Genomic DNA, 24,361 nt, shown 5'->3' with positions numbered 1-24,361 from the left:
GTCTATCTGATCCTGACAGAGCTCCCACTTGTGGCAGGAGCGCAGTTCCTTGCTGAGGGAGTCTGCAGTGGTGTTCTTGACTCCCGGCAGGTGAAGAGGGACGAGAAACATCTCCTGTCCGACAGCTATTCGTCACAAATCCTGCGCTTCTTTGGAGAGCGCCGGGGATTGAGTGCCCCCCTGCTTCCTGATGTAAAACATGGTGGTGGTGTTGTCCATGAAGATCCTCACCACCTTGCCTTTCAGAGACAGGAGGAACGACCTGAGGGTCCAGAATGCTGCCCGTAGCTCCAGGATGTTGATTTGAAGATCCTTCTCCTCTGGCACCCACAGTTCTCTGGTGTGCAGACGTCCCGTCCGGTGTGCGCTCCCCATCCCTCTAGGGAGCCGTCTGTGGTGACCGTCTCCTGGTATGGCAGGCTCTGGAATCTCGTGCCTTGGGCGATGTTGGAGTGAATGCTCCACTATACTATCGCCCGCCGGAACTCGTCGTTGAGCGATATCTTTTCTGTGAAGCTTCTGGACACATGTATCCAGCAGGCATCCAGGAATTCCTGGAGGGGTCGCATCTGCAGCCCTCCAGGCGAGGTATATGCAGGACATCATCATGCCCAGCAACATCTTGAAGTCCTGCGTCGTGGCTGTCTTTGTCGACCACAACTGCTGCATATTCCCCAGAATGGCTGCTACCCTCTACTCTGAGGGAGATGCCAGGCAAGACACTGTATTAGGTCTGGCGCTGAGGAACCGCGTGTTCTGTGATGGCGTTAAGCAGGACTTTGGATAGTTAACAGAGAATCCTGTGTCTGCGACGTCCAATGCCACTGTGATGGCATGATCAGATGCTACCTTCCCTTCCTGGAAGTGAGCGATTGCCTCCATCTCCTTATCGTAGGGGAGGAACTCCAGAATAGGCCCAAGCTTGTACCACAACTTCCTGTCGTACCTGGCTAGTATCGCCAGTGTGTTGGCCGCATTGATAGTTGACGCTAGAGTGTAAATCACCTTCCTTCTGGAGGGAGCAACGATGAAGAGGACAGGTTGGCCGACTGTTTCCTTGCGGCCACCGATACCACCGAATCTGGCGATGGTTGCAACCTCAGGCACTTGGGTGTGGAGTCCAGTACCTGATACTTATTTTCAAGGATAACCCGTTTGGCTGGAGACGTGCAAGGGTTCTTCATGAGCGCCAGGCCCTCTTCCCAAACATCGTCCAAAGGGATAGCGCCACGACCGTCTTTCTCTTGGCCTTGCGCCTCTGGTACAAGAAGCCCTCCTTCTTAGTTTCCTCTTTCACTAGCTGGAATAGTTCAGTGGCTCTTGAGATCATGCAGTTAAATGATCCCACTTCATCCAGTGGATACACCCTATGTAGAGCATCCAAATGCGGGGATTCGTCATCTGCTGCGACGATATCCTCGTCCTTGTCCGTCATCATTGTGGCCGTACGCGTCCCTGTACCTTTGTCTGGGTCTGGTGGGGAGAAGGCACCCGACGTGGTGGCGGAGGTTGGAATGGTGTAACAGTTATAACTCCGTTGAGGTTAGTACCTCTCGGAAATGTTTTACCAAATCCCAAAAGGATATTAGTACAAACACTAACCTGATCGGATGTCAACTTGTTCGGAGCAGCAACAGCAGAGGAGAAGAATCACCCCGGAATCCCTGTTTCCCCCCTAGTACCGAATTTAAAAGAATCGGAGAGGGGAAACACGAACCCCAGGGAAACCCTCTGGGGAATAAAACCCTGGAGCTCTTGAATCAATCTTCTGGTAAGGAAAAGACTCCGGACATCCGGACTGGTTGACTCGCAGGATGGCCCTTCTCTATGTGGCGAAGTGAATAGAGACCTACAGAACGAGAATAACAGGTAAGTATAAGAAGAGAAGAATGAAGGGGAAATAGATGAGGAAAGAGTGAAACTAACTTTGGATATGACTGGAGTTAGATCTTTCGAATAGGTCTTCCCGGGCAGTGGGAGGAGCAGTAGTCCAAAGAGGAGGGTAACAACTGACAAAGGAAGACTGGTAAGTGTGGTTCTAAACAATGAAAAGATAGACCAAGCGTAGGAATTGGACTTACTTCCGCTAGGCGAACTTGCTGACTAGAGCGGAATATCAAATGGAGGGGCCCGCTGGAAGGGACGAGGGAAATCCCTGGACTGATCGAAGGAGAGGAAGTGAGCAGACCAAGACGAGATACAATTCTATAACAAAAAAGGAAGGTTAGTAAGAAAAGAGAGATGAAAAGTTGTCAATGGAATAGGGTTTGAGGTTCTGAATCTTATCGAACTTACGGAGCATCACATTCAACAGAAGCGACGCGTTGGAGCGGAGTTCCTGGTTCCTTAAGAGGGATCAGATGACTGATCACGTGTTCCTGACGGCAACGTGAAACAACTAGACTGCTGGCAAAGGATTCTCTTGCTAAATCGGAGTCTCCTCGAATCATAGCTCCACACAGGGACCAATGACGGCTAAGTTGCCATCGGCGAAATGGTGTAACAAATGGGGGCGTCAGATGACACTTCCTCTTGTTTCCCGGAGGCTGTTTGGGGACCTGGGGTATCCCCGGTGCCGGAGGCATCCTCATCTGTATCTCGGACAAGGTGTGCAGGGTCGACAGAATATCCAAGGAAATGTCCATCGGGTGAGAAGGCGAAAGAGGAAAACTAGGCCTTGCGCCGCCGTCGTTGTCCTCTTCAACGTCCTCTTAGACCGTGTGCAAGGACTCCTGGTCTTTGTCGTGCGTGAACGAGACCTCCATGGATTTGGCAACGGCCTGGGAGGGCTGTTTCGGGGCCTCCCTGCCAGCTCCCCTTTTTTCCCCACTGAGGGTCTTGACCAGGACCTGAACCTGTTTTCCCCTTATGGCGTACCAGCAGACTTTGCTAAAGTCACTGCGGCAGTGTTGCACCTTGGGGATATGGACACCTGAGTTGCTGGGGCTACCTTCGCAGGGTCAGCGCCCTTAGCTGCAGCAGTCACCAACTCTGTCGCTAACGACGTCTTAGCCTACGCCTATTGGGCCTGCTTGGGCTGTTCGGTCTTCTTCTCCTTCCGCGGCTTCTCGGATTTCTCACAAAGTTTAGCCGGGGTAGATTACTTCCTTTTAGAGCAGGAGCTTGATTGCCGGCTGGCAATGGAGGCGGATGGTGATGTCGATTGCGCCCTATCCACCTTGGGACCCGCTTCGAGGGTGAACCCGGTGGAATCGGAATTGCAGTTCTTGGCCTTATCTGGGGCCCCCACGGATGAGTCGCTCTCATAGAACTTACAAGACCGCTCCATGGACAGGCCGGTCCTAGGTAAGGCATGACCCTGCTTGCTGCACGGGCCAGAGGCCTTGGCGTTGAGCCACGCTGCCAGTCTACTGTGCCTGTCCCTCGTCATCTTCTTGGAGAAACCAAGGCAAATTTCGCACTCCATCTCCTTGTGGTCCGAGTGAAGGCAGCAGAGGCATTGCAGGTGCTTGTCCCGCCACAAACATGTTCTGTAGCCCACGTTTGGTGCAGGGCTTGAAGAGGGACCTTCCCTCCTTCTCCATTGTCATGGTCGGAGGGCGCGAAGTAGGCCCGATGGCCATCTCGAATCTTCAATCATCTTTACCCTTGAGGGGCGCTGAAATTCACAGACAATGGATCCAAACTATCAGCAGATGAAGATAGCACACAGGCTCCTTAGAAGCAAAAATAGAACTTTTTTTCTGTCAAAAATCACCAAAAATGTACAAATAGCTCAGAGAGCAACTCGGGGACTCGCAACACTGAAGCATGCAGTAAAAATCTGAAGATGGCTGCCAGAGGAGGGGCTTGGGGAGCGCACTGTCATTGGATGGGGGCAGTATAACCCAGATGACAGTGATTAGTTTAAAGGAGAAGAACAAGTTACTCTCTTACCTGGTAACGTTCTTTCGATGGGATGGTCCGACGACGTATTCCATGTCTATGACAGTAATCACCACAGCTGTGCTGCTTTGGAAAATCTTTCGGCGTCTGCGTCCTGCATTGATGACGTTGATACGCCGCCCTCGAGGACCTCCTCTGACGGCCGACGTCACTGGATGTTATAAGTAGGACACACAACACCGTAGTCTCAGTTGTAGTTTTTTCCCAGAACGTGTGGCACCAGTCTTCTGCCAGTCTGAACACACAAAGCCTTGCGGAAACGTAAGCTGCAATCGCATGAGAAATTCTGTAGCGGGGAAGGCAGGGAGGGAGCGATATGGAATACGTCGTCGGACCATCCCATCGAAAGAACGTTACCAGGTAAGAGAGTAACTTGTTCTTCGAGGGGATTGGGTCCTCTGACGTATTCCATATCTATGACAGACTCCCAAAGCAGTACCAATGAAGGTGGGAAAAGAATTCCCGTGAAAGCAGATCGTCTCGGTAGGGAAGACGACGTGGAGGACAGATGGACAAGTCCACGTCCTCCGGGCCTATGCCGGAGCAATGAGGATCATCCGAGAACCGAACCTCCGTAACCTCCGCAGTACTTGCGGGATGACGGGGACTGGAGGAAACGCGTACAGCAGTGGGAATGACCACTCCACCACGAACGCGTCTCCTAAGGCTCCTTTTGGAGGAAATTCCCACGAGCAGAACCTCTCGCACTTCCGGTTGACACTGGAGGTGAAGAGATCCACTTGAGGGGTCCCCCAAAAGGGCAAAGATCTCCACGAGAATCTCCTGAGCCAACTCCCACTCGTGAGAGATCGCGCTCTGCCTGCTCAGAGTGTCCGCCGTCTCGTTTTCGTCTCCGGCCAGATGAACTGCAGAGATCGAAACTTCCTGCTGGATTGCCCAGAACCAGAGCTGCATCGCCTCCCTGCACAGAGGTAGAGACCCTGGCCCCCCCCCTTTTTGTTGAGGTAGTGCATGGCCACCGTGTTGTCCGTCAGGATTAGGACATTCTTCCCTCGCACAGTCGGCAGAAAAGCCTTCAGGGCTAGCCTCACGGCCCTCAGCTCCAACAGATTTATATGGAGTCTGCACTCCGATGGAGACCAACGACCGCTGACTGTCAACTCGTTGGCATGAGCTCCCCATCCCGTGAGGGATGCGTCCGTCACGATCGTCACCTTTGGCCAGAGTAGCCAAAATGGAGCCCCCTTCATCAGATTGTCTTCGGCGGCCCACCACAGAAGGTCCTGAGCGACAGAGGACGGCACCTGAACAGGGTCCGACATCCTGCTGGAGGACTGAGACCACTGGAGCTTGAGTGCCCATTGCAAAGATCTCATCCGCAACCTGGCCTCCGGCACCAGACGAATGCAGGATGCCATGAGGCCGAGCATTCTCAAGAACTCGAACGCTGGGAGACTATGGGCAAGCTGAAACTTGTGCACCATCTGCTGAATGTGATGAGCCCTCACCTGGGGAGGAAAGCACTGCCCCAGGGACGTGTCGAGCACTGCTTCGATGTACTGGAGCCTCTGAGTTGGTGTCAAATGGGACTTCTTTAAGTTGAGGGAGAAGCCCAGCTTGTGGAGGGAGTGGCAGGTGACTGACAGATGATCCAGGACTTGCTCGGGAGAGCACGCCCTGATCAACCAATCGTCCAGGTAGGGGTAGACGTGAATCCCCCCTTTCCTGAGGTGTACTGCCACCACTACCATGAGCTTGGTGAAGACCCTCGGGCGGAGGTCAATCCGAACGGCAGGCCCTGAAACTGAAAGTGCGAGTAGCCAACCGCGAACCTCAGGTACTTCTTGTGCTTTGGATGTATTGGCACATGAAAATAAGCGTCTTTTAGGTCGAGAGACACCAACCAGTCCTGAAGTTGAAGAGCCTGGAGGACTTGAGAGTAACCATCTTGAACTTGTCCTTCCTGAAGAGTTTGTTCAAACCGCGCAAGTCCATGATGGGTTTCAATCCCCCGTCTTTCTTGGAAATCAAAAAATAAGGGGAATACCATCCCTTGTTCCTCTCTGCTACAGGCACCAGTTCTATGGCGCCTTTCTCCAGCAGGGACTGAATTTCCTGCGCAAGGAGCGGATCCGGACTCTTCAAAGAGAGATTCCCCGGTGGATTGTCTTGAGGCCTCTGCCGGGAAGGAAGACAGTAGCCGTGGGTTATGATCACCAGAACCCACACATCTGAAGAAATGGCACGCCACTCTGCAAGATGCTGCGCCAACCTTCCCCCAACCGGCGAACCATGGGACATGGCCTCATGACTGAGGGCAAAGAGGCAACAGCCCGAGCGGCCTTGGCATCTCGAGTACCTTGTTTTCCAACTCTGGCACTCCTACGGTGGCCCCTTTGACTGGCAGCTCCTCTCGCTTTACCAAAGGAAAAGTAATAACCAAAGGAACCTCCCCTCCATTGCTGTCCCCTAGGACGAAAAGGCAGAGGTTGGCGAACTGCAGCGCCCAACGACTTTGCTGCAGCTTTTGAGGTCTGCAACCTCTCAAGGCTCTCGTCAGCCTTGTTGCCAAAAAGATGTTCCCCGTCAAAGGGCATGTTGAGGAGCCGGGCCTGCACATCAGGAGCAAACCACGACTTCCGCAACCACGCAAACCTGCGTATCACGGTGCTCGCCGCCATGGACCGGCTGACGCAATCTGACATGTACAAACCTGACTGAACGGCCTCACACATGGCATCCTTGTCATCCAGAACCATGGCAAGGAAACCATCCCGTTCGTCCCCTTCGAGAATATGTTCAGCCGCTAAGGAAACACAGTTCCACAGAGTGTGCGTGAAACGTGACAAGGCACATACGGAGTTGGCCGCCTGAAGCGCCATACCCCCTGAAGAAAACACTTTCTTTGCCCAGCCGTCAAAACGCTTGTCGTCCCTATCAGGAGGGATGGTAGGATACAACGCCTGCTTTGCCGGGGCCGTAGCCGCCTGCACCACCAAACTCTCCAGAGCGGGGTGCTTGGACAAGTAGCAGGGGTCGCTACTGGCTGGGCGGTATTTTCGCGGCAAAAACTTGCCCACTGCCAGGAGACTCTCCGGAGCAGTCCAAGCCCCTGCCACCTTCCTTTGTAGAGCCATATGAAACGGCAGTATCGGGTCAGTTGGTGGACCAAAGTCGAGGATATCCGTAAGGTCATCCTGAAGAAACTCCCCCGGGGGAGCAGACCATCCCAAGTACTCGGTGATCCTCAACATAAGGCGCCGGTACGAGGAGTCGGCATGAGTGCCAGGCTCAGGCCTACAAAACTCCACCTCCGGAGAGGTGTCCAGCCCACTAGCATCGTGCAGGGACTGCCTCAGGTCCTCAAATTGGTTATGGCCAGAGAGAATCTCGTCTGGCACCGCATTAGGAACCATGCCATCATCAGAGCCCTCATCCACCTCTAAAATAAACTCAGGATGGTGGTAAGAAGGTACAGAATGTGAACCAAAGCCATGCTTGACCTTGGCCAGAGCCTTTCTAGGGGATTCGACCGGGCATCGAGTGAATCGGCGTTGACGCCGAACGCGGCGCCGACAGCATTGATGGCGTCGACACAGGCCTCGAGGCCGGAGCCCCGAGCGTGTCCTTCGACAGCCTGTGCGGCGATGGCGCTGACGACTTCTTTGGAGGCGGGGCCTCGAAAGAGTCCGTCAACGACCTCAGCGCCACCGGCGTCGACGACTTCCTCGAAGACATCACAGGTTCACACGGTCTTGAGCGCGTCGAGGACCGGGACCTGGACCGGGCATGACGAGAACGATTCCCCTTGTCCGAGCGGGACCTCTCCCGCAAATCGTGCCGACCACCCGAGCCCGAAGGCGTGTGAGCGGTGTCTCTCGACCGATCACGACCGACCCCACTCGGAGGTGTGGACGGACCAGTGCCCTGCGATTGAGAATCGCTAACATTTTCTTCCCGAAGGAAGCCCATTCCTCCGGCGTCGCCTGCTTGCTAGGGTAAGCGACCCGCCGACGGGCGGAGTCCTCGGAAGAGGACGGGGAAGGCGACCGATGACGGCACTTCCGGGAGTACCTCGAAGAGGCAGAGGAGTGGCGGGACCAACTCCGGGACAGAGACCCACTGGACTTCCGACAACGACGTGTAGAGTCGCCTCTCGAATCGTCCGTCGAAAGCCCTGCAGACCTCGACTTCCGTGGCTTAGACACCTTACCTACCGATAACTTCTTCTTGCGCTCCCGAAGGCTTTAGACGTGAGCGACTGCCAGTCGACACAGACATCCGTGTCATGGGCCTCCCCGAGGCACCAGAGGCAGGCGTCGTGCGAGTCCATAACCGACATCTTGGACCCACAGTTTCCGCACTTCTAAAATCCCGGACGCGGGGTGGAAGACGAAGTAGACATCCTTCACGAAGAAGAAACTTCACAAAACGAACAGGTTCGAAGAACCGAGAAACAACAGAAACTCCAAAGAGTCGAGGCGCGCTGAGATTCCCGAAGCGAACATGTTCGCGGAAAAAACGGAACTGAGGCTACGGGCGTCGTGCGTCCTACTTATAACATCCAGTGACGTCGGCCGTCGGAGAAGGTGCTTGAGGGAGGCGTATCGACGTCATCGACGCAGGACGCCGAAAGATTTTTCCGAAGCAGCACAGCTGTGGTGATATATATGGAATACGTCGGAGGACCCAATCCCCTCGAAATACAGTTTGTAAGTGAAAGTGAAACTTTTTTCTTTTACCAAGGATTCCCAGCCGGACGACGAGGAATATTTATGAGCATGTAAATCCATTCCAGACCTCATGCTGGAGCAATTTTACTCTCTTGCAAAGGAGAAAAGTCAGTTTTACTCTCTTGAAATCACATTTACTCTCAAAGTTTAAAAATAGGGAGTAAAATACTCCGACCTCAAAATCTTATCTGGGGAACTGGAGCCAACAGTAATTGGACACTTGAGAAAGACCCAAGAAGCCCCCTTGAGCAATTGCCGGGGCTAATCAGAACTATTATAAGAAACTATAAGAAGATCAGTCACTGAGGCTGAGCCAACCGGGCCAGGAGAAGGGAGACTTTCTTCTGAGCACTTTTTGTTTGCTGAATCCTTTTTTGATTAGTGGTAGGGTCAGAGTAGGATAGTTTTCTGGACAGAGGACAGACTTTACAGTTTGGACAAACCACCTTGATGATGAACAGCCCCTAGTCACAAAATCCAGGCTTCCTTCTCCCAAAACACAGGTGCAGCACAAAGGGATTTAACCCATGGACGTCTAGTATCATATCAGGCTCAAAGATGGATTATACCTGCAATTAACAATCTGTTAACAACTGATGTAAGGACTATAGAAAACAACACGCAAAGAAAAGGGATTGGAGAGCTATATTAGCAACAGTGATTCACACTCTAGTGCACTTATACATTAGTGAGTAACAGCTTCAATTAGGACCTATCCATGTACCTTAGCAAAACTCCATCGCCTTGAAAACGACTTCGGTCGAAACACGTGTCGGCTGACCTTTTGAAAGCAATTAAACAGATCACTATTTGAAAATCTGGACTTTGTTATACTATTAATAATGTGACAAAATGTAACAATACATTGGGCAGAGCGTGACACGCCAATCTAGTTATCTCAAGTTTACACAATTGGCAGGTGCTTATGGATGCACTTGCACCTTGATTGGACGACGCAGCCGCCCAGACACAAATAGCAGTAGTGGTCATAGCGCACTCCACAGGGTCCAACACCCATACCACAACTTTGCTTCTTTCTCCCAAGCTTTGTTTTCACTGACTTAATTTCTCACTCTTTATCACTGTGTGGCCCTCCAGCCGCCTTTTGACAAAAAAGGTTCATGTTTGCCTCAAACTTGCATTCTAGCCGTCTTGGCCTCGCCACTACCAATTCTTCTCTTTCACTTCTCCAACTCTCTTCAAACAGTCACCACTCTCCATCAGGAACACCATTCTATCTCCACCCAAACAGGAGATTTCTCATATGCATTTTGATGCAATGATTGAAAGAACGACGTCTGTGATCTGCAGGTCCATTTCCCCACTTGCTTCATGGCCCTTGCAAAATAGTTCTACCTGCCCCCCAAATATATGCCCAATATAGGTGGTCGCCTGCAGGTGTTCCACATTTTTTAATAACAAGGATCAGACTGTGCCCTAGTTTTAATCAACACAAGTTAAAAAACTGACTGCAATGAAGGAATCAGGTGGATTACTCCAGTGACCCACAGAGTTGGAGTTTCATCTTCTGTGTGTGTTCCTGTGAGTGTCTTTGTTCTTTGTCTGTGGCACTGTGTGTAGCATGAAACGTTCACCTCCTGTGTTTCTAGTAACTGCAGAAGGATTTCTCTCTGACTCCAGCCCATACTCCTTACCAAATCTTGTGCACATGGTGTGCACGGAATATGCAATATGCACTCCTGGTCCATTCATAGGCCTGTGGCAATTTACTGTTACTGCTATACCTTGTTGACCATAGAAGGGCATTGGACCCACAGTGATCAACCGTGGACTCAGGAGCTTGAATGTTAAGTTCAAAAATACAGGTAGAACATGACTTTGATTTTGCAAGGCTCTGGTCTTGCATGCATGCAGACATATTCTCAGGAATTGACAAGAGCCACCAAGCAGATTATTCTGTAGTTAAAGCAGGCTAACCCAGAGAGCTTTGGGATTACAACATTAAGATCTAAACCTGGAGGCGGGTTGGAAATGGGAGGGTAAAGTCTCACTGTGAAAGCCTTAATAACAGGAACCTTCCACCAGGACACCTTGTTCTGTGAAGTGGTGTATGCGGACAGAGCCGCTAGATGAACCTTGATGGAATTAAATACTAGGCCAGTGTAATTTTAAGTGTCCAAACTATATAACTTCAGGAGCCAGGCTGCCAAGTTCATAGACTGAGGATGTGGGTGGACTGTTGTCCCCCCGTGCTGGGATAGCAAGTTGTAGGGGCACGGGAGTTTGATCGGTTCGCACATCGCCAGTTTGAGCAGATGTGGAAACCATGGTTGTCTTGCCCACATAGGGGGTATCAGGATTAGTGTGGCTTGTTCCTGGTGCATCTTGTGCACTATCTTGCTGCTGAGAAGAGGTGTCGGGGAGGGTAAGGGGGGGAAGCATAAGCACATTTCCCTGACCAACTCATCCACAGGGCGTTCCCCTTGGACTGTGGTTGGGGAAACGTGGATGCGAAGTATGTGCATTGTGTGTTTAGGTTTGCGGCAAACAAATCTAAAGGAGGATAACCCCACAGGGAGAAGACTTTGTCTAGAATGTATATGTTGAGTTGCCACTCGTGCTCCTTGGGTAGAGGATTTCTGCTTAGAGTGTCTGCTAAAGCATTGAGTTCCCCTGGAATGTGTTGAGAGACTAGGAACATGTTCTGCTTGACTGCCCACTTCCAAATATTTTGGGATAGCCTGGATAGATTAGGACTTGCACTGTCTGACGTGCTAGATGCAGCTGAAAAGCTTGTAGGGCTTTTAGGTCCAAAAGGTTGATGTGGTTTTGGGCTGTGATTTGTGTCCAAAGGCCATGCACTGTGTGGTGAAGGTAATGGGCTCCTCCATGCAGAGAGTAAGGGGTCTGTTTTGAGTATCGCTTGAACTGTTGGATTGCAAAAGGGTTTTGCCTTTAACAGATTTTCCTTGGACCTCCAGCATAGCGCTTGTAATCGGGTTAAGGAAACAACCACTAGATTGTGCCATTGACAGCTTGCCTGAGACCATTGTTTCGCTAACCACTCCTGCATTGGGCGCAGTCGCGCGTGTGGAACTAGATAAATGCATGAAGCCATCATCCCAAGCAGGCACATTGCCTTGCATACGGTTATTTGGCGACCAGCAAGATAGTGAGGTATCTGCAGCAGCATGTTTTTAACTCTTTCGTTTGAGGGGAAGGCTAGCCCCTCTACTGTCTTCATGATAGCACCTAGGAACTGCTTGGTTTGGCTTGGAACAAGGCTTGATTTCTTCTCGTTGATTGAAAACCCCAATTGGAACAGAAGGTTGATTGTTGCTTGCAAATTTGAGGGGATTCCCCTGTTAGCAGCCAGATAAGGGTACACTGGGATAGATGTCTGCATAAGGGCACCACCACTACCGCCAATGCTTTGGTGAATACCCTTGGAGCTGAGGCTATGCCGAAAGGGAGCACCTTGAACTGGTAGTGTTGATTTGCTATTTTGAAGCGCAGGAATTTTCTGTGTGCTGAGAACATTGAAATATGCATTTATGCATCTTTCATAGCCAGCTCAGCGGCAGCGTGCGTGTCTTGGAAGCAAGACGACACAAAGCAATAACAGGTTCGATCCCCGGGTTCGCGCTTAGAAACCTCTGGGTGTTTAAGCGCGTTATAAATACGTAACTAAGACAAATAAAAAAAACACAATTACGCAACTAAGAAAAACAAACAATTCCTGTAACAGCGCCTCGATGCCTGCGGGCTGTGTGAGCGCTTTATAAATGTAAAATAAATAAATAAATAAATAAATAAATGTTGCCGTGTACTTCTTGTAGCGTTGTCATGCTGAACGTTTGTGGCTTGACATATATATTTGCAGGACGCAGGTCTAGGACAGGGCGCGTTTTAAGGTCTTTTTTTGGCACAAGGAAGTACGTTGCATAGATACCCTTGTTTACCCGGTTTGCTGGGACGATTTCTGGGAGGGGACCTGGAGCGGGTCATCATTGTTTTGGGTGGTGGGGGGTGGAGCCTCTGGTTGAGGAGCTCTGCCTCTACTCCTAGACCTTCTGTGGTCCCTTTGAAAATTCTAAGGAGAGGAAAGCCCCTCTGCTATTATACAGCCTGCATTATCTGCGGCGTCCAGGTTATTTTTCAGGGTGCAGTTAGCCACCTGCTTACCCCCAGCCATTGTGTTCAAAAGCTGTGATTTAAATGGCTCTGGGACGGTTTTAATTTGTTGTAGCATTTCATCCCACTGTTACAGTTGTAACTAGCCAAGAGCTTGGTATGCCGAGGATGCTACCTTCCATTCCAGTGTATATATATATATTTTTGCTCTCCTTATCAGTAGGAGTCTCAATAGAGGCTGAGGGCGTGCCCGCCCTCTTTCTTGTGGCGGTTACGACGAGAGTCGGGCTTTAATTGACTCCGAGATATATAAGGGTTTGGCGGGGGCTGGCCTGAACATTTTCGCAATACGGGGGTTAACTGCCCTCGTAAGGTTGGGGTGAGTAGAGAAGGCTGAATGCGCCTCTGAATGGATTGCAGGAGGGATACGAACTGTGCCGTAGACTTTTTATCCCCAAGGATGTCTTCTACAAAGTCTTTGTTGACATACACCTCTTGTGTATCAATTTTGAAATGTTCGGCAGCTTTTAGGAGCCGCTCATTGTACTGTAGCTGATTATCCACAGGAGAGTCAGCCATGGGTTGGTCATGATGGTCCAGAGATTATATGATGCAGACGTCATCGTTGTCATCATCATCATAATACTGGTCAGGATCATATTGGTCTCCTTGTGAACCAGGATCTTTAGAGCCTAAAGTGTCAATATAGTAAACATCCTGGGAAGTGTCCTACAAGGTGCTGGGCTGGACGGTGTCTAATCATGTTTTTTTTGGCAGCAGGTTGGTCTTTAGCTGCCTCGCCTTGTGAAGGTTGGAAAGTTGGTCAGGGTGGCGGCCAAAGAATTTTACAAAGCATGACATTCTTTGCATTATTTTGTCAAACTTTTCTGGGATCCACTTGGTGGAGCTAGGAAAACCTGAGGGAACGAGTAGATACTCTCTGATGTAGAGTTTTTTTTATGTTGCATGGCCCCTGAATGGGTGTCCCTGGAGAGATAGGGGTACTTAGATCTTGAAGTCGAGGATTCAGAGGCAAGAGGCATAGAAGATTTTTTTATTTTTCAACGCCTTGGACTTTAGGAGTGTGTCAGGGACATGTTTTTTAGTAAGCTCACTCATGTTGGAGCTACTGGAAAGGGTTGTCAAAGTGTCTTTCAATGCACATTCTCCGGTTCCAGAAAGTTTGCCAGATTTCTTTGTGGTATCGGGAACAGACTTCGATGTCTGTTTTGGGAGCCTGTAATGCGACAAGCGCAATGGCCCACAGGACAGGGACTACTTTGAGGACCTTCCCTTCGACGCTGCGTGTGCCTCAACGGTCGACGGTTGGCTGTGGGGGATGTGCTTTGTGTGGCGTGCAGTGTGGGTGCTAGAGCCACCGGATGTCATCTCTGTAACAGGACCACCGGCCTGCCTGATGGGAGTGGGGGCCTCGCACACTGGAAACAGTCTGGTCCCGATCGCCCTCAGCATCACTTAGGATGCCAACACGGCAATCGCATGGAAGCTACCTCCACGCTTCGGCCTGCATGGCGTGATGGGCCCAGCGCTTTTGTTTTATGGTCTTTTATTGGCTTGGGACGAAATAGTTTGCAAAACTTGCAATGCTTTTCAGGGTGTTCCCTGCGTAGACAGAGGTTACACACCTTGTGTGAGTCCTTCGAGGGAAACTTCCTGTTACGGGAAGAGCAACATTTAAAGGGTGAGTTTTCTATAGTACGGAAAGATGGCAGCCCGGCGATGGAAAAAAGAAGAATAGGGAAACGGGTGTTCTCTAAAGAGAAGAACTGCCGTGCTGAGTTAGCGCTTATGTCGTGCAGTCTGCCTTTGCTCGTCCTGTGCTCTTGTGCCCCTGTGGGGAAGGATCTGTGTGAAATGACCGAATGCAAAAGTCTGACTACCAAAAGTCTGATTTTTTTTCCCCCATTTGTTCGCACCCCACATATATATTTGCGAAGAAATAGGTTCCAGACTTTTGGGCCTCAGACTTTTTTGCCCTCTGTCATTTTGTCCTATTCCGTGGGGAAGGGAAAGGGCCATCAGGTGTGTGTCATTCTGTTCAGTTTCCTGACTTTGCCTGACCCTGGTATTGGGACACATCAGGTAAACGGCTCTGGTGTTAGTCCGTTGTCTTTTGTGTTGTGTGGAAGAAGGGGGCGGGGGCAGTGTTTTGGAATATCCTATGTGGTAGGATGGGAAAAAGGTGTTGAAAGAAGAGGGACACTGCGTCACGCCTGTCAGTGCCCCACTCCCACTTCCTAAGGACCCCTCATTCACGTGATCCTCCCTCACTGGTCCACCCCAGGAACTGGATTCAATAGCGATGGCTGTATCCTGGCCTCCTGTATGATAGATCCCCGGAAGTAGTCAGGGGGAGACAGCCTGGTTTCTCACACAGGGACCTAATGACCCATGTAAGGCGCCCCGCAAGCAACTAAGTGAATATCTTCTCATCCTGATTTAACATGGACAGTGGTCTATATGGCGCACATAAGACCTCATACTTACCCGGCTTCAGCACCGGGAAGATCATGGAATCTCGCATGCTGACCGGCAGATAGCCAGTTTCAAATGCCTCCTCAGATACCTTAAGCATAATAGGTGCCAGAGTGTCTTCGTACTCTTTATAAAAATCTGATGGCAGTTTTAGGGATGATATTACCCCTTGCAATTCAGTTACAGTTAGCGGCTTGTCTAAGACAGCAGCCTGTTCAGCGTCAAACAGCAGCAATGCTATCTGGGATAGTTTATATTTAACCTGATCCATTTCCGCCATTTTCCTAGTACCATACAGCTCCCAGTAATTGTTACTGAAGGTGTCATTAATTTAAGCCCGAGATCGCCAGCTCACCCCACATTCATCCCCAATTATCGTAATCGAGTGCCTTTGTAATGCATTTTTGCAGAGCTAGGCCAACAGTCTCCCAGATTTATCCTCCAAGCCATGCATTCTTGCTACATACACATTGTAATCAAACTTCCTAAGATGTTCCAAATTTCATCGTGCATTGTAGTCGAAACTTCAGCAGTTCCAATTCCTTATCATCATCATCAAGGGCCCCATTCCCTATAAATATCTGGATAGCGGTTTCCAATGACTCCAGCACAGCTACCAGCCTCAGCGATAATCTCACCTCTAATGACTCCCTTAAGTGTTTCCCACAACGTACCCAAACTATCTAAGCTTCCCACATTCTGGTACAGGAAGTCTGTTTTGGTGTCCTCTATGTAATCCCTGAATACTTCATCTGATAAAGCATCAACTGGCATGCACCAAGTCGGTATTGGTGAAGGCACTTCCATCCAAGATCAAAGTACAAGCAATAGTGAGTGGGCCGAGATCGACCTACTGGTGTACGTCTCCTCAGTAAACTCAGATAAATTTTCCTTCCCGAAAAACACATAATCCATCCAAGTATACATTTTTTGGGGAACTGAGTAGTATGAATAGCATCTGCAATTCCCAATATTGGCTCTCCACACATCTATTAGGAATAAATCGTTAAGTATAGCATTAAGGGTCACCTACAAATTCACAGTATATATATCTCCCCGTTTTCAATATAGTCGTGAACCACAACCAATCTGCATTTATAATCCGATTCGGCTTTAATCAATTGGAAGGGAATAGAGCCTGCGATCCATATCTTCTTGCATACTTTGAGTAAGTGGAACCATAGCCAACCCTACTCACCTAGCTTTAACCTTCCCCTGTTCCTCTGGCATTAAATGAGTTTCTTGTAATAGCACAATTGCTATTCTTTTCCTGAGCACTTGGGGACAAATTCAATGTATTTTTAAGTATGTATTCATCCCCCTAACATTCAATCACAGCCCAAAGGAAACCATTTCACCCTCCATTAAGTGTGGCCCTCGACATCTTGTCTGGCATACACATCAAATGCTATATTATTGCGGGCCCATCTCACGTCCCCATTCCACCATGTACACATGTGTCATCTCCCATCCGTTCCAATAGTGCCCAAAAACAAAACAAACTAAAACAAAAACAGAACATGAACTTCAGTACAACAGTATAACAAAACGACTCAACAGCTCCCTACCATTCGAGCCAACCTGCCACCTCAGAGCAGATACGCTCCTAAAGGACAGCAAGCAGTGGGTCACCAACATCTTGAGTGACCCACCCAGATGTCTAGATCAAGGGGGTTGGTAGACTCGTCATCACCATGAAGACCAACACAACACTCCCAGTGTTAACATACATAAACAACAGTGCTCATTACAATAAATCAAATCCCAAATTATTCATCATTCAGGCTCACATCACGAAGCTACCAGCATAGAGGCTCAGGGACCTGTCTTGTGTCGCTCAATCTCACTTTTGGCTTGTTTTATTAGCATTCCATTTTGATCCATCCAACCGTTGGCATCAGTCGAGTTGTCGATATGATAAGGCATTTATGATATGATATGATATAATATGATATGATTAGGCATTTATAACGCGCCTATACACAAGTGTTTCACCGCGCGATGAGGCAAGGGAGGGGAAACAGAGGGAAAACAGAGACAACGATCCTACTAGACCAGGTGACATTGAGATGGCGTAAGTGGCCAGGGGGAAGGGGCAGTGCAGTACATAGGATAGCAGTAAAATAAATAAAGACAATAAATAAAAGTGAAGCCAGCTGGTGTCAAGTGCAAGGGTAAGTGCAGACAAAAGGTGTCAAGTGCTAGTAGGGGCTGTAGGGATACAGAAACAGTCCCTGAGTGCAGGGTTACCAGGAAGGCAGTGCAGGTGTGCAACTGGCGGGGGGCAGGTGGGCCGGGGCCCGAGATCTAAGGGTAGCCAGGAACCAGTGCAGTATCAGATTCAGCCAGGGGATCAGCAGGGGAGAGGAGGAGATAAAGCAGAAGTAAAGAGGAATGTCTTGAGGTGCTTCCGGAACCAGAGATGGTTCTCCTCAAGATTCAGAGGGGCAGGGAGGCTGTTCTAGAGGGAGGCCCCAGCAGAAGAAAGAGATCTACCAACAACTCGCTGCTTGGAGAAGCGACTGACCCTGAGGGAGTTGGTGGCGGATGAGCAAAGAGCTCGAGAAGTAAGATGTTTGGGAAGAGAGAGTTGAAGGTATTGAGGTCCCAGGCCCCAGAAGGCCTTGTGGACAATGCAGAGGGTTTTGAACTTAATCCTCGAATCCACTAGGAGCCAGTGCAGAGATTTATGTCCTGGAGAGATACGATCCTTGGGCTTGAGGCCAAGGACAAGTCTTGCAGTCCTGTTTTGGATGATTTGTAGAGGGCGGAGAGTAGAGGCAGGCAGATTTAGAAAGAGGCAGTTGGAGTAGTCCAGCCTAGAGAGAACCAGAGCTCTGGAGACGGTGAGCTTCCCGGGGAAGGTGAGGAAAGGAAGAATACCTCTGAGGAGGTGCAGCTGGTAGGTAGTGTGACTTCTTAGAGATGTCTGAGATGTGAGGAGAGAAGGAAAGTGTGGAGTCGAAGATGAACCCGTGGTTTTTAGCCTCACAGGTGGGAGAAGGAAGAGGGCCAAGAGAGGCTGGCCAGAGAGTGACAGGAAAGGAGGGAGCCGGTGTGCCGATGAGGAGAATCTCGGTCTTACTGGCATTAAGGCAGAGATCACTGGCGGCACACCACTCCTGGAGGGCGGACACACAGTCAGAGATGAGACAAGGAGAGGAGGTGGTGGAAGGGAGCCTGAATATGCCATCCGCATAGCACTGAAAGTTAGGGCAGAGAGCAGCAATGCAGTGGGTAAGAAGAGCCAGGTATTGGTTGAACAGGCAGGGAGGGAGGTTAGACCCCAGGGGAACACCACAGGTAGAGATCGAGATATAGAGGCGAGGAAGGACACAAGTTGGACCTAAGAGGGACGATGAGATAGGAAGGGGTCAGCCAAACCAGGGCATGATCGGTGATACCCAGGTTATCACGTAGACGGTTGAATGCAGAAGTAAGATCGAGTAAGATGAGGACACAAGGGGTGTTGGAATCAGGGTTGGAGACACAGGTCTTCACAGATGTTCAGGAGAGCAGTTTCCGTGCTTCTGGCAGCTCTGAAGCCAGACTGATGGTCATGGAGACAACCAACAGATTCAGTGTGAAAAATCAGCTGGGAGATGGCCAGCTTTTCCAGATGTTTTCCCAGGAAAGGAGTTATGGAGATTGCATGGTAGTTAGCCAGGCAGGAAGGGTCGGCTGAGGGTTTCTTAAGAAGAGGGTGCACGAGAGAGTGCATCAGGGAGTAGGGGAAGACTCCAGTGGAGAAGGAGTGGTTGCAGAAATCGTCCAGAGCAGGAGCCAGGGTGTCAATGTGGTCCTTAATGGTTTTGGAGGAACAGGGGTGAACCTGTTTTGACGAGACTTTCATAGATCAGACTTGTCTAGAAACCTTGTCTGGGGAGAACAGAGGAAAGGCAGAGAAGGAGGGAGGAGGGGTGGCCGAAGAAGTGCCAGAGGAAGAGCAGGTAGTATAGGGAGGGAAAGAGAGAGAAGACAGGATGTCCTGAGTTTTAGAGATGAAATGAGAAGCCAGAGCCATGCAGAGGGCCTGGGTGGGGACAGGAGAGGTAGAGACTACAGCAGGATTGGCCAGCTCCTTGCAGATGTTAAAGAGTTTGGCAAATTGTTAGATGCCGCAGGCTTGGATGTGGGCTCTCTTCTTGGTGCGGACAGAGCACTGGTATTGCCTTTGGAGCAGGCGGCAGGCCAGTTTGTCAGAGGATGTACCGGAAGCATGCCATTTCCTCCCAGCCACCCTGCACTTGCGTTTAAGGATGATGAGGTCTGAGTCATAACGAGAGTTCCACTTGGCTTTCGGTTTCAGGCGGATCCTCATGACAGGGGCGAGAACATCAAGAGTATCAGATATAGCAGAGTGCAGCATGGAAAGGGCTGTGTCAGGGTGTGAGTCAGCCAAAGGGGAAAGGGGGGGTGAGAAAGTGGTGACGAAAGCCTCAACTGACACACGCTTCATGGGTCGGATAACCAAGAAGGTAGGCGGCAGTGCTGGAGTTGGCATGGCCTGAGGGGTAGAGAGGGTGAGATGGGAGGAAAGGAGAAAGTGATCACTCCAGGAGAGAGGAGTGGTGAGAGGGGTAGAAAGGGGAAGATCTGAAGAGATCTAGATTGTGTCCTGCAATGTGAGTTGGGCCAGAGGGGAGAATAGAGAGAGAGAGTTGCAGAGTTCACAAAAGAGTCCAGTAGAAGGACAAGAAGCATCCAGGTGGATGTTTTAAGTCTCCAAGAAGGAGTTGAGTGGTCGAGGCCAGGAGAGGTCTGCCCACTCAGAGAGGAAGGAGGAGATCTGACCAGGTGGCCGATAGATGGTATCCACAGTAAGGGAATGGCGAGGAGAGAGCCTGCAGATGAGGCATTCGAAAGAGAAGTAGGCCTGCGTAGGAATGACAGAGGCAGGAATCCACTCCGGGAAGATCAGGGCTTCACTCCCTCCAGTACAGTTGGATCTGGGCACGGAGACAATCTTGTAGCTATCAGGGAGGAGAGTGTCAAAGCTTGTGTCAGAGCTGGCCGTGAACCATGTCTCGGTGAGACCGAGGACATCGAGGTCAAGTTCTTCCAGGAGGTGGCAGATGTCAAACAAAAAAGAAAATAAATGAAATCTTGCTAACTGAGTCAGAATATGCAATAAGGAAACTTTTTCCTTATCGAATATAGGTTCCTAATACAGGTTGGGTTCTGTGAATAAATATGGGTTGACCTGCGAATACCCTGCGATAAGAAATAAGAATACAAGAAAATATGACCTGATACGGCTATGACTGAGCCGGTCTGTTGAGCTCATGTCCATCCAGGATGTAAGTTAAGGCTTGATGGTATATATTGTCTGTTGTGCCCTATTTCTGGGGTATAAGTATCACATGTTGTTTAGAAAGATGTTAAACAAAAATTTCTCCCTGATGAAATAACTGGAATAAATTTGTGACTACTAGTATAAGTTAGAATCTGTGTGTTTGTGGAATTAGAGAACCACTGTCGCTTACAACTGTGTATGTTTGTTTTTAGATTGTGATAACCTGTTGGGGTATATGAAAGAGGCTTTCCATCTGCTCTAAAAGAAATTGTCTGTCCTGAAGAAGGCTGAAAAAATCATTGGGTGTAGGGACACTAGAGATAGTGTCTTAATCTCCAGAAGGGCCGAAACATGTCGACACTTGACAACAGATTTTGAAGTCTTATATCTTTATAATGCTTAAGTCAATTAAGTCAGTTCATTTATCTAACTAACCCCTTACAGATGATACTGCTTTTAGGAATGGACTAAGCTGATCATGCAGTGTTGAATTGTGATTTACATTTGTATGTTCTGTTTCTCTTCCATTTTTTAATTTTTCTAAATTTGTCTTAAAAATAAATTTATAATGGACTCATTTATGAATACTGACTTTCAATGCTTGTTTGAGTATGTATAAGCGATATGGTTCTCTTCTTGTTTAATAGCATGTGGTAGCTGGCATAGCTGGCAGTCTCAAAACAAAAATTGTGTTTGATAAATGTGTGATTGTTTTGATTGTTTCACCAAGTTGGAAGGTGCTAACTAACATGATATTATATACCACGAGCCTAGCCTGCTTTGACAATGAGTGGGGTAGTCAGGAGTCTCAATTTTGTATAGTGTATTGAGCTTTGTACTCCTGTTCCGAGTCTCTGCCCCCCCGTAAACAAAAATTGAGGGAGATTACCTTTTTAGAGGTAACACCTGAGGACTCCTTGGAGGAGATCTTGAATGCTGCTCCACAAGGCGTTCTAGATGCAAACATTAAAGGTGGGTTAAGTCACCATCCTATGACCCATCTGGAATATTCATTTAGTCTCCTAGTCTGGTGAGAATACCGGGTTGACTAGGAGGTTCACAATGCTTCCGAAGACCTGGACATGATAGGTGAGTCTATGCTAAACTGCCCTTTAACAGGAGTAGGATCCTAGGTTACAGCTTGTATTTCTCATGTATCTTCTCGGTTACAGGTGGCTGGTGCATACATTAAGCCTTCGACAGGCGTTGCACTGGCTGCATCGGAGGATTATACTGGTAAAGTGGGCGTGTCTCCATCATGTCTTCGGTAAAATCACTTTTCTCAGTGTCTTATTGAATGCTTATATTAAATCGGGCAGTTGGCCTCTTAAGGAGCGCACCAAACGTAAATTGTTGCTCTGTTAGAGAATCAGTCTACTGGTTCCCTCTTTTCAGGTGGTTACACTGTGAAGTCTAGAGGGTCACTCATCTAGTTCATCCCCGATTGTCGTATACATGTGACTGAGCATCTGATATTCCGGAATCTACCTGTGGTGTTTTTGCGAGAGGTTTGCCTCTGCCCTCATCGTGGCATTGGTTTTCCTATTGCCCTCATGTTCCCTTTCATCATAAGCAGTTTGACATTGGTGATGGTTTGGTGGAACTGGGGGCGGGCTGATGTGGAGCCCTTAGGGTACATTTATGTCTGGGAGCCTGGGGAGGGTCGATCTCCTTTGGGGTCGGATTTTTCCTCCTTAACTTGCAATTACATCTTTATAACGTTGTCCTGTGACACATATGTGCCCGTTTTAGTGACCACCATGGCATATACTCCCCACCACTGTTGCTTTCTAGGGTTTTGCATTTGAACTTTTTCCCTGCAGCACATTTATCATTGATGTTATTCCCTAGGAAAGCATCCATCAGAGGAGTCTTCGCTATTAGTAAAGGTGACAGAGGGTGGTGTGAGACCACGGACATAGAAAGTGTGCAATGGCAGACATTCTAAATAAGACCTGTCCCTATGTGCGCAGGGGCTGGGAGTGGGGATATGGCTCTGGTGACCGTCGGGTCCTCGATTCAGAGCCATGGGTCGTGCTATGTGTGGATCGTTGTTGAATCAGTGCTGTTTTTATGCCGTGAAAACAAAATGGCACCACAAACTTCACAGCTGTTTCGTTTTTTCCCCCATCACACTCTAATGAAGGTAGCAATGGCAACAACAAAAAAAATCCATCTAAGGGCGCATACGTTATATGATATGACGGAAATAGCCCTGTTGACACCTACTTTTACTTTGGAAATAAACAACTTGTTATACTCCAAAGATACAACTATATTGTGGTTTATGAACCGCATTTGACTCTAAACAGATTCAAAATTTCAAAAAAAAACATTTAGAAATAATGTACGAGAGTCATTACTTTCAAACATCAGTTACCCTAGAAAATGGAATATCCAAGTATAAAATCTATAAGTAGTGTGACAAGCATTTTTATGGGTATGCCATTTGCCTATCCATGGTTGGCTTAATTATGTCCCCATTCACAGTTGCTCTCTTCGGATGGCCTATTCGATAGCACCTCAGTCTACGGTTACCCCTAGCGGAGACAAATTACGCTGCTTTCCGGACAAGACACGGATAAAAAAACAAACAAAGAACATACCTTCACCAATGTATATTTGATACGGACTTTAAAAATAAGTAAATAATAGAGCAGTCAGAAAAAAAATACTTTAGAACAGGACGAGCAACTTTCAGGGGAGAGGGGTTAAAGAAATGTTGGGAAATGGGAAGAGGAGAGAATGAGAGGGTTAACAGGATGTGTACGATTGCTGAGGCGCCAGTGGGATTTATCAAAGGTTGCCAGCAGTGCGTTCCCGCTCGCGCTCTCACCTCGAGTGCACTTGGCAGGGCATGCTCCCTCCCTCGGGCAAGATCCATCAAAGCGGCACAAGATTCCAGGAGAACCCTTTTCTTTAGCTGTAAATGTTGTTGCAGTTCCTGGACGCAAGCCATGCCAGCCTGTAGGACAAAAACAAAACGACAAGGATATGGGGAGTGTATCCACGCTTTCTGCAATGCTGACAATTTCCAACATTAATCTTAACATGGTCATCACCAATCGAGAGAGTACAGCTTTAATTAAGTGTATGGATTTGACTTTCCATAAAAAAGGACTTCTAGATTTGCAAATCTAAATGTATACTACCGATCCTACGTTTTTGCTATAGTCCAGGTTCACTTTTTCTGCACTGAAGCTTTCATCTCGTATTTTTTTTTATTGATTTGAACAGAAATGGATACAGTAATCGGGACAACCCTGAGACCATGTGCTGTACACAGCAACGAAAGTATGAGTTAGAGACAGCTTATTGAGGGGGGCTATGGTGGGCCATGGGCCCGGGACAAAACAGACAAACCACGCAGGGACAAAGGCATATTGTGTTTCTCAAACTGCAACCAAACCCATGTTGCTGCTGCTGGTGGGATCCAGTGATAATATTGCAGGAAATAATAACGACTGAATTTACAAAGATCAAACAATATTACTAGAATTAACAGAGTGGGTAATACACACTGACTAGCAGAACAAATATCAAAAAAAGGCAAGAAAGTGTAATGATAGGGGTGAGTTTTAGGTGTAAAAAAAAGATTTTGGTTAAAATTGGGGTAAAAGTGAGGGAGACCAGGAGAGTTTAGGAGTAGGAGAGGTAAGGGAGGGAGTCAGGGGCAGTCTCCCTGATAAAAGGTATTTTTACAATGGGCAATGTAAAAGGCATGTCGATATTTTTTCTTGCAATGTGTATTGCACTTTGTAGTTGTACGTCCCTGTTATTTCAGCAATAACATCACAGTAAAGCGCTGCCGGCAAGTGTCTACCACCACTGTTGGTCTACTTACTTTTTTGATATGTTTTATCACGTTTCAAAC

At 48.7% G+C, this 24,361-nt stretch overlaps 1 protein-coding gene across 2 annotated transcripts in view; it reads right to left on the bottom strand.

Annotated features, from left to right (window-relative positions):
- FANCB (FA complementation group B) overlaps positions 1 to 24,361 on the bottom strand; it is a 494,704-nt gene that overhangs the window by 191,986 nt on the left and 278,357 nt on the right. For both annotated transcript variants that reach the window (XM_069637068.1, XM_069637067.1), the window contains one exon: positions 23,324 to 23,452. In XM_069637068.1, coding sequence (XP_069493169.1) covers positions 23,324 to 23,452 — 129 coding nt within the window. The remainder of the gene's footprint in view (positions 1 to 23,323; positions 23,453 to 24,361) is intronic.

Source organism: Ambystoma mexicanum, chromosome 7p, assembly GCF_040938575.1.
Source record: "Ambystoma mexicanum isolate Mex_15411 chromosome 7p, UKY_AmexF1_1, whole genome shotgun sequence".
In the NCBI taxonomy this organism is placed as follows: Eukaryota; Metazoa; Chordata; class Amphibia; order Caudata; family Ambystomatidae; genus Ambystoma; species Ambystoma mexicanum.
The sequence above is the reverse complement of the archived record's forward strand: the minus strand, read 5'-3'. Positions and strand labels throughout refer to the sequence as shown.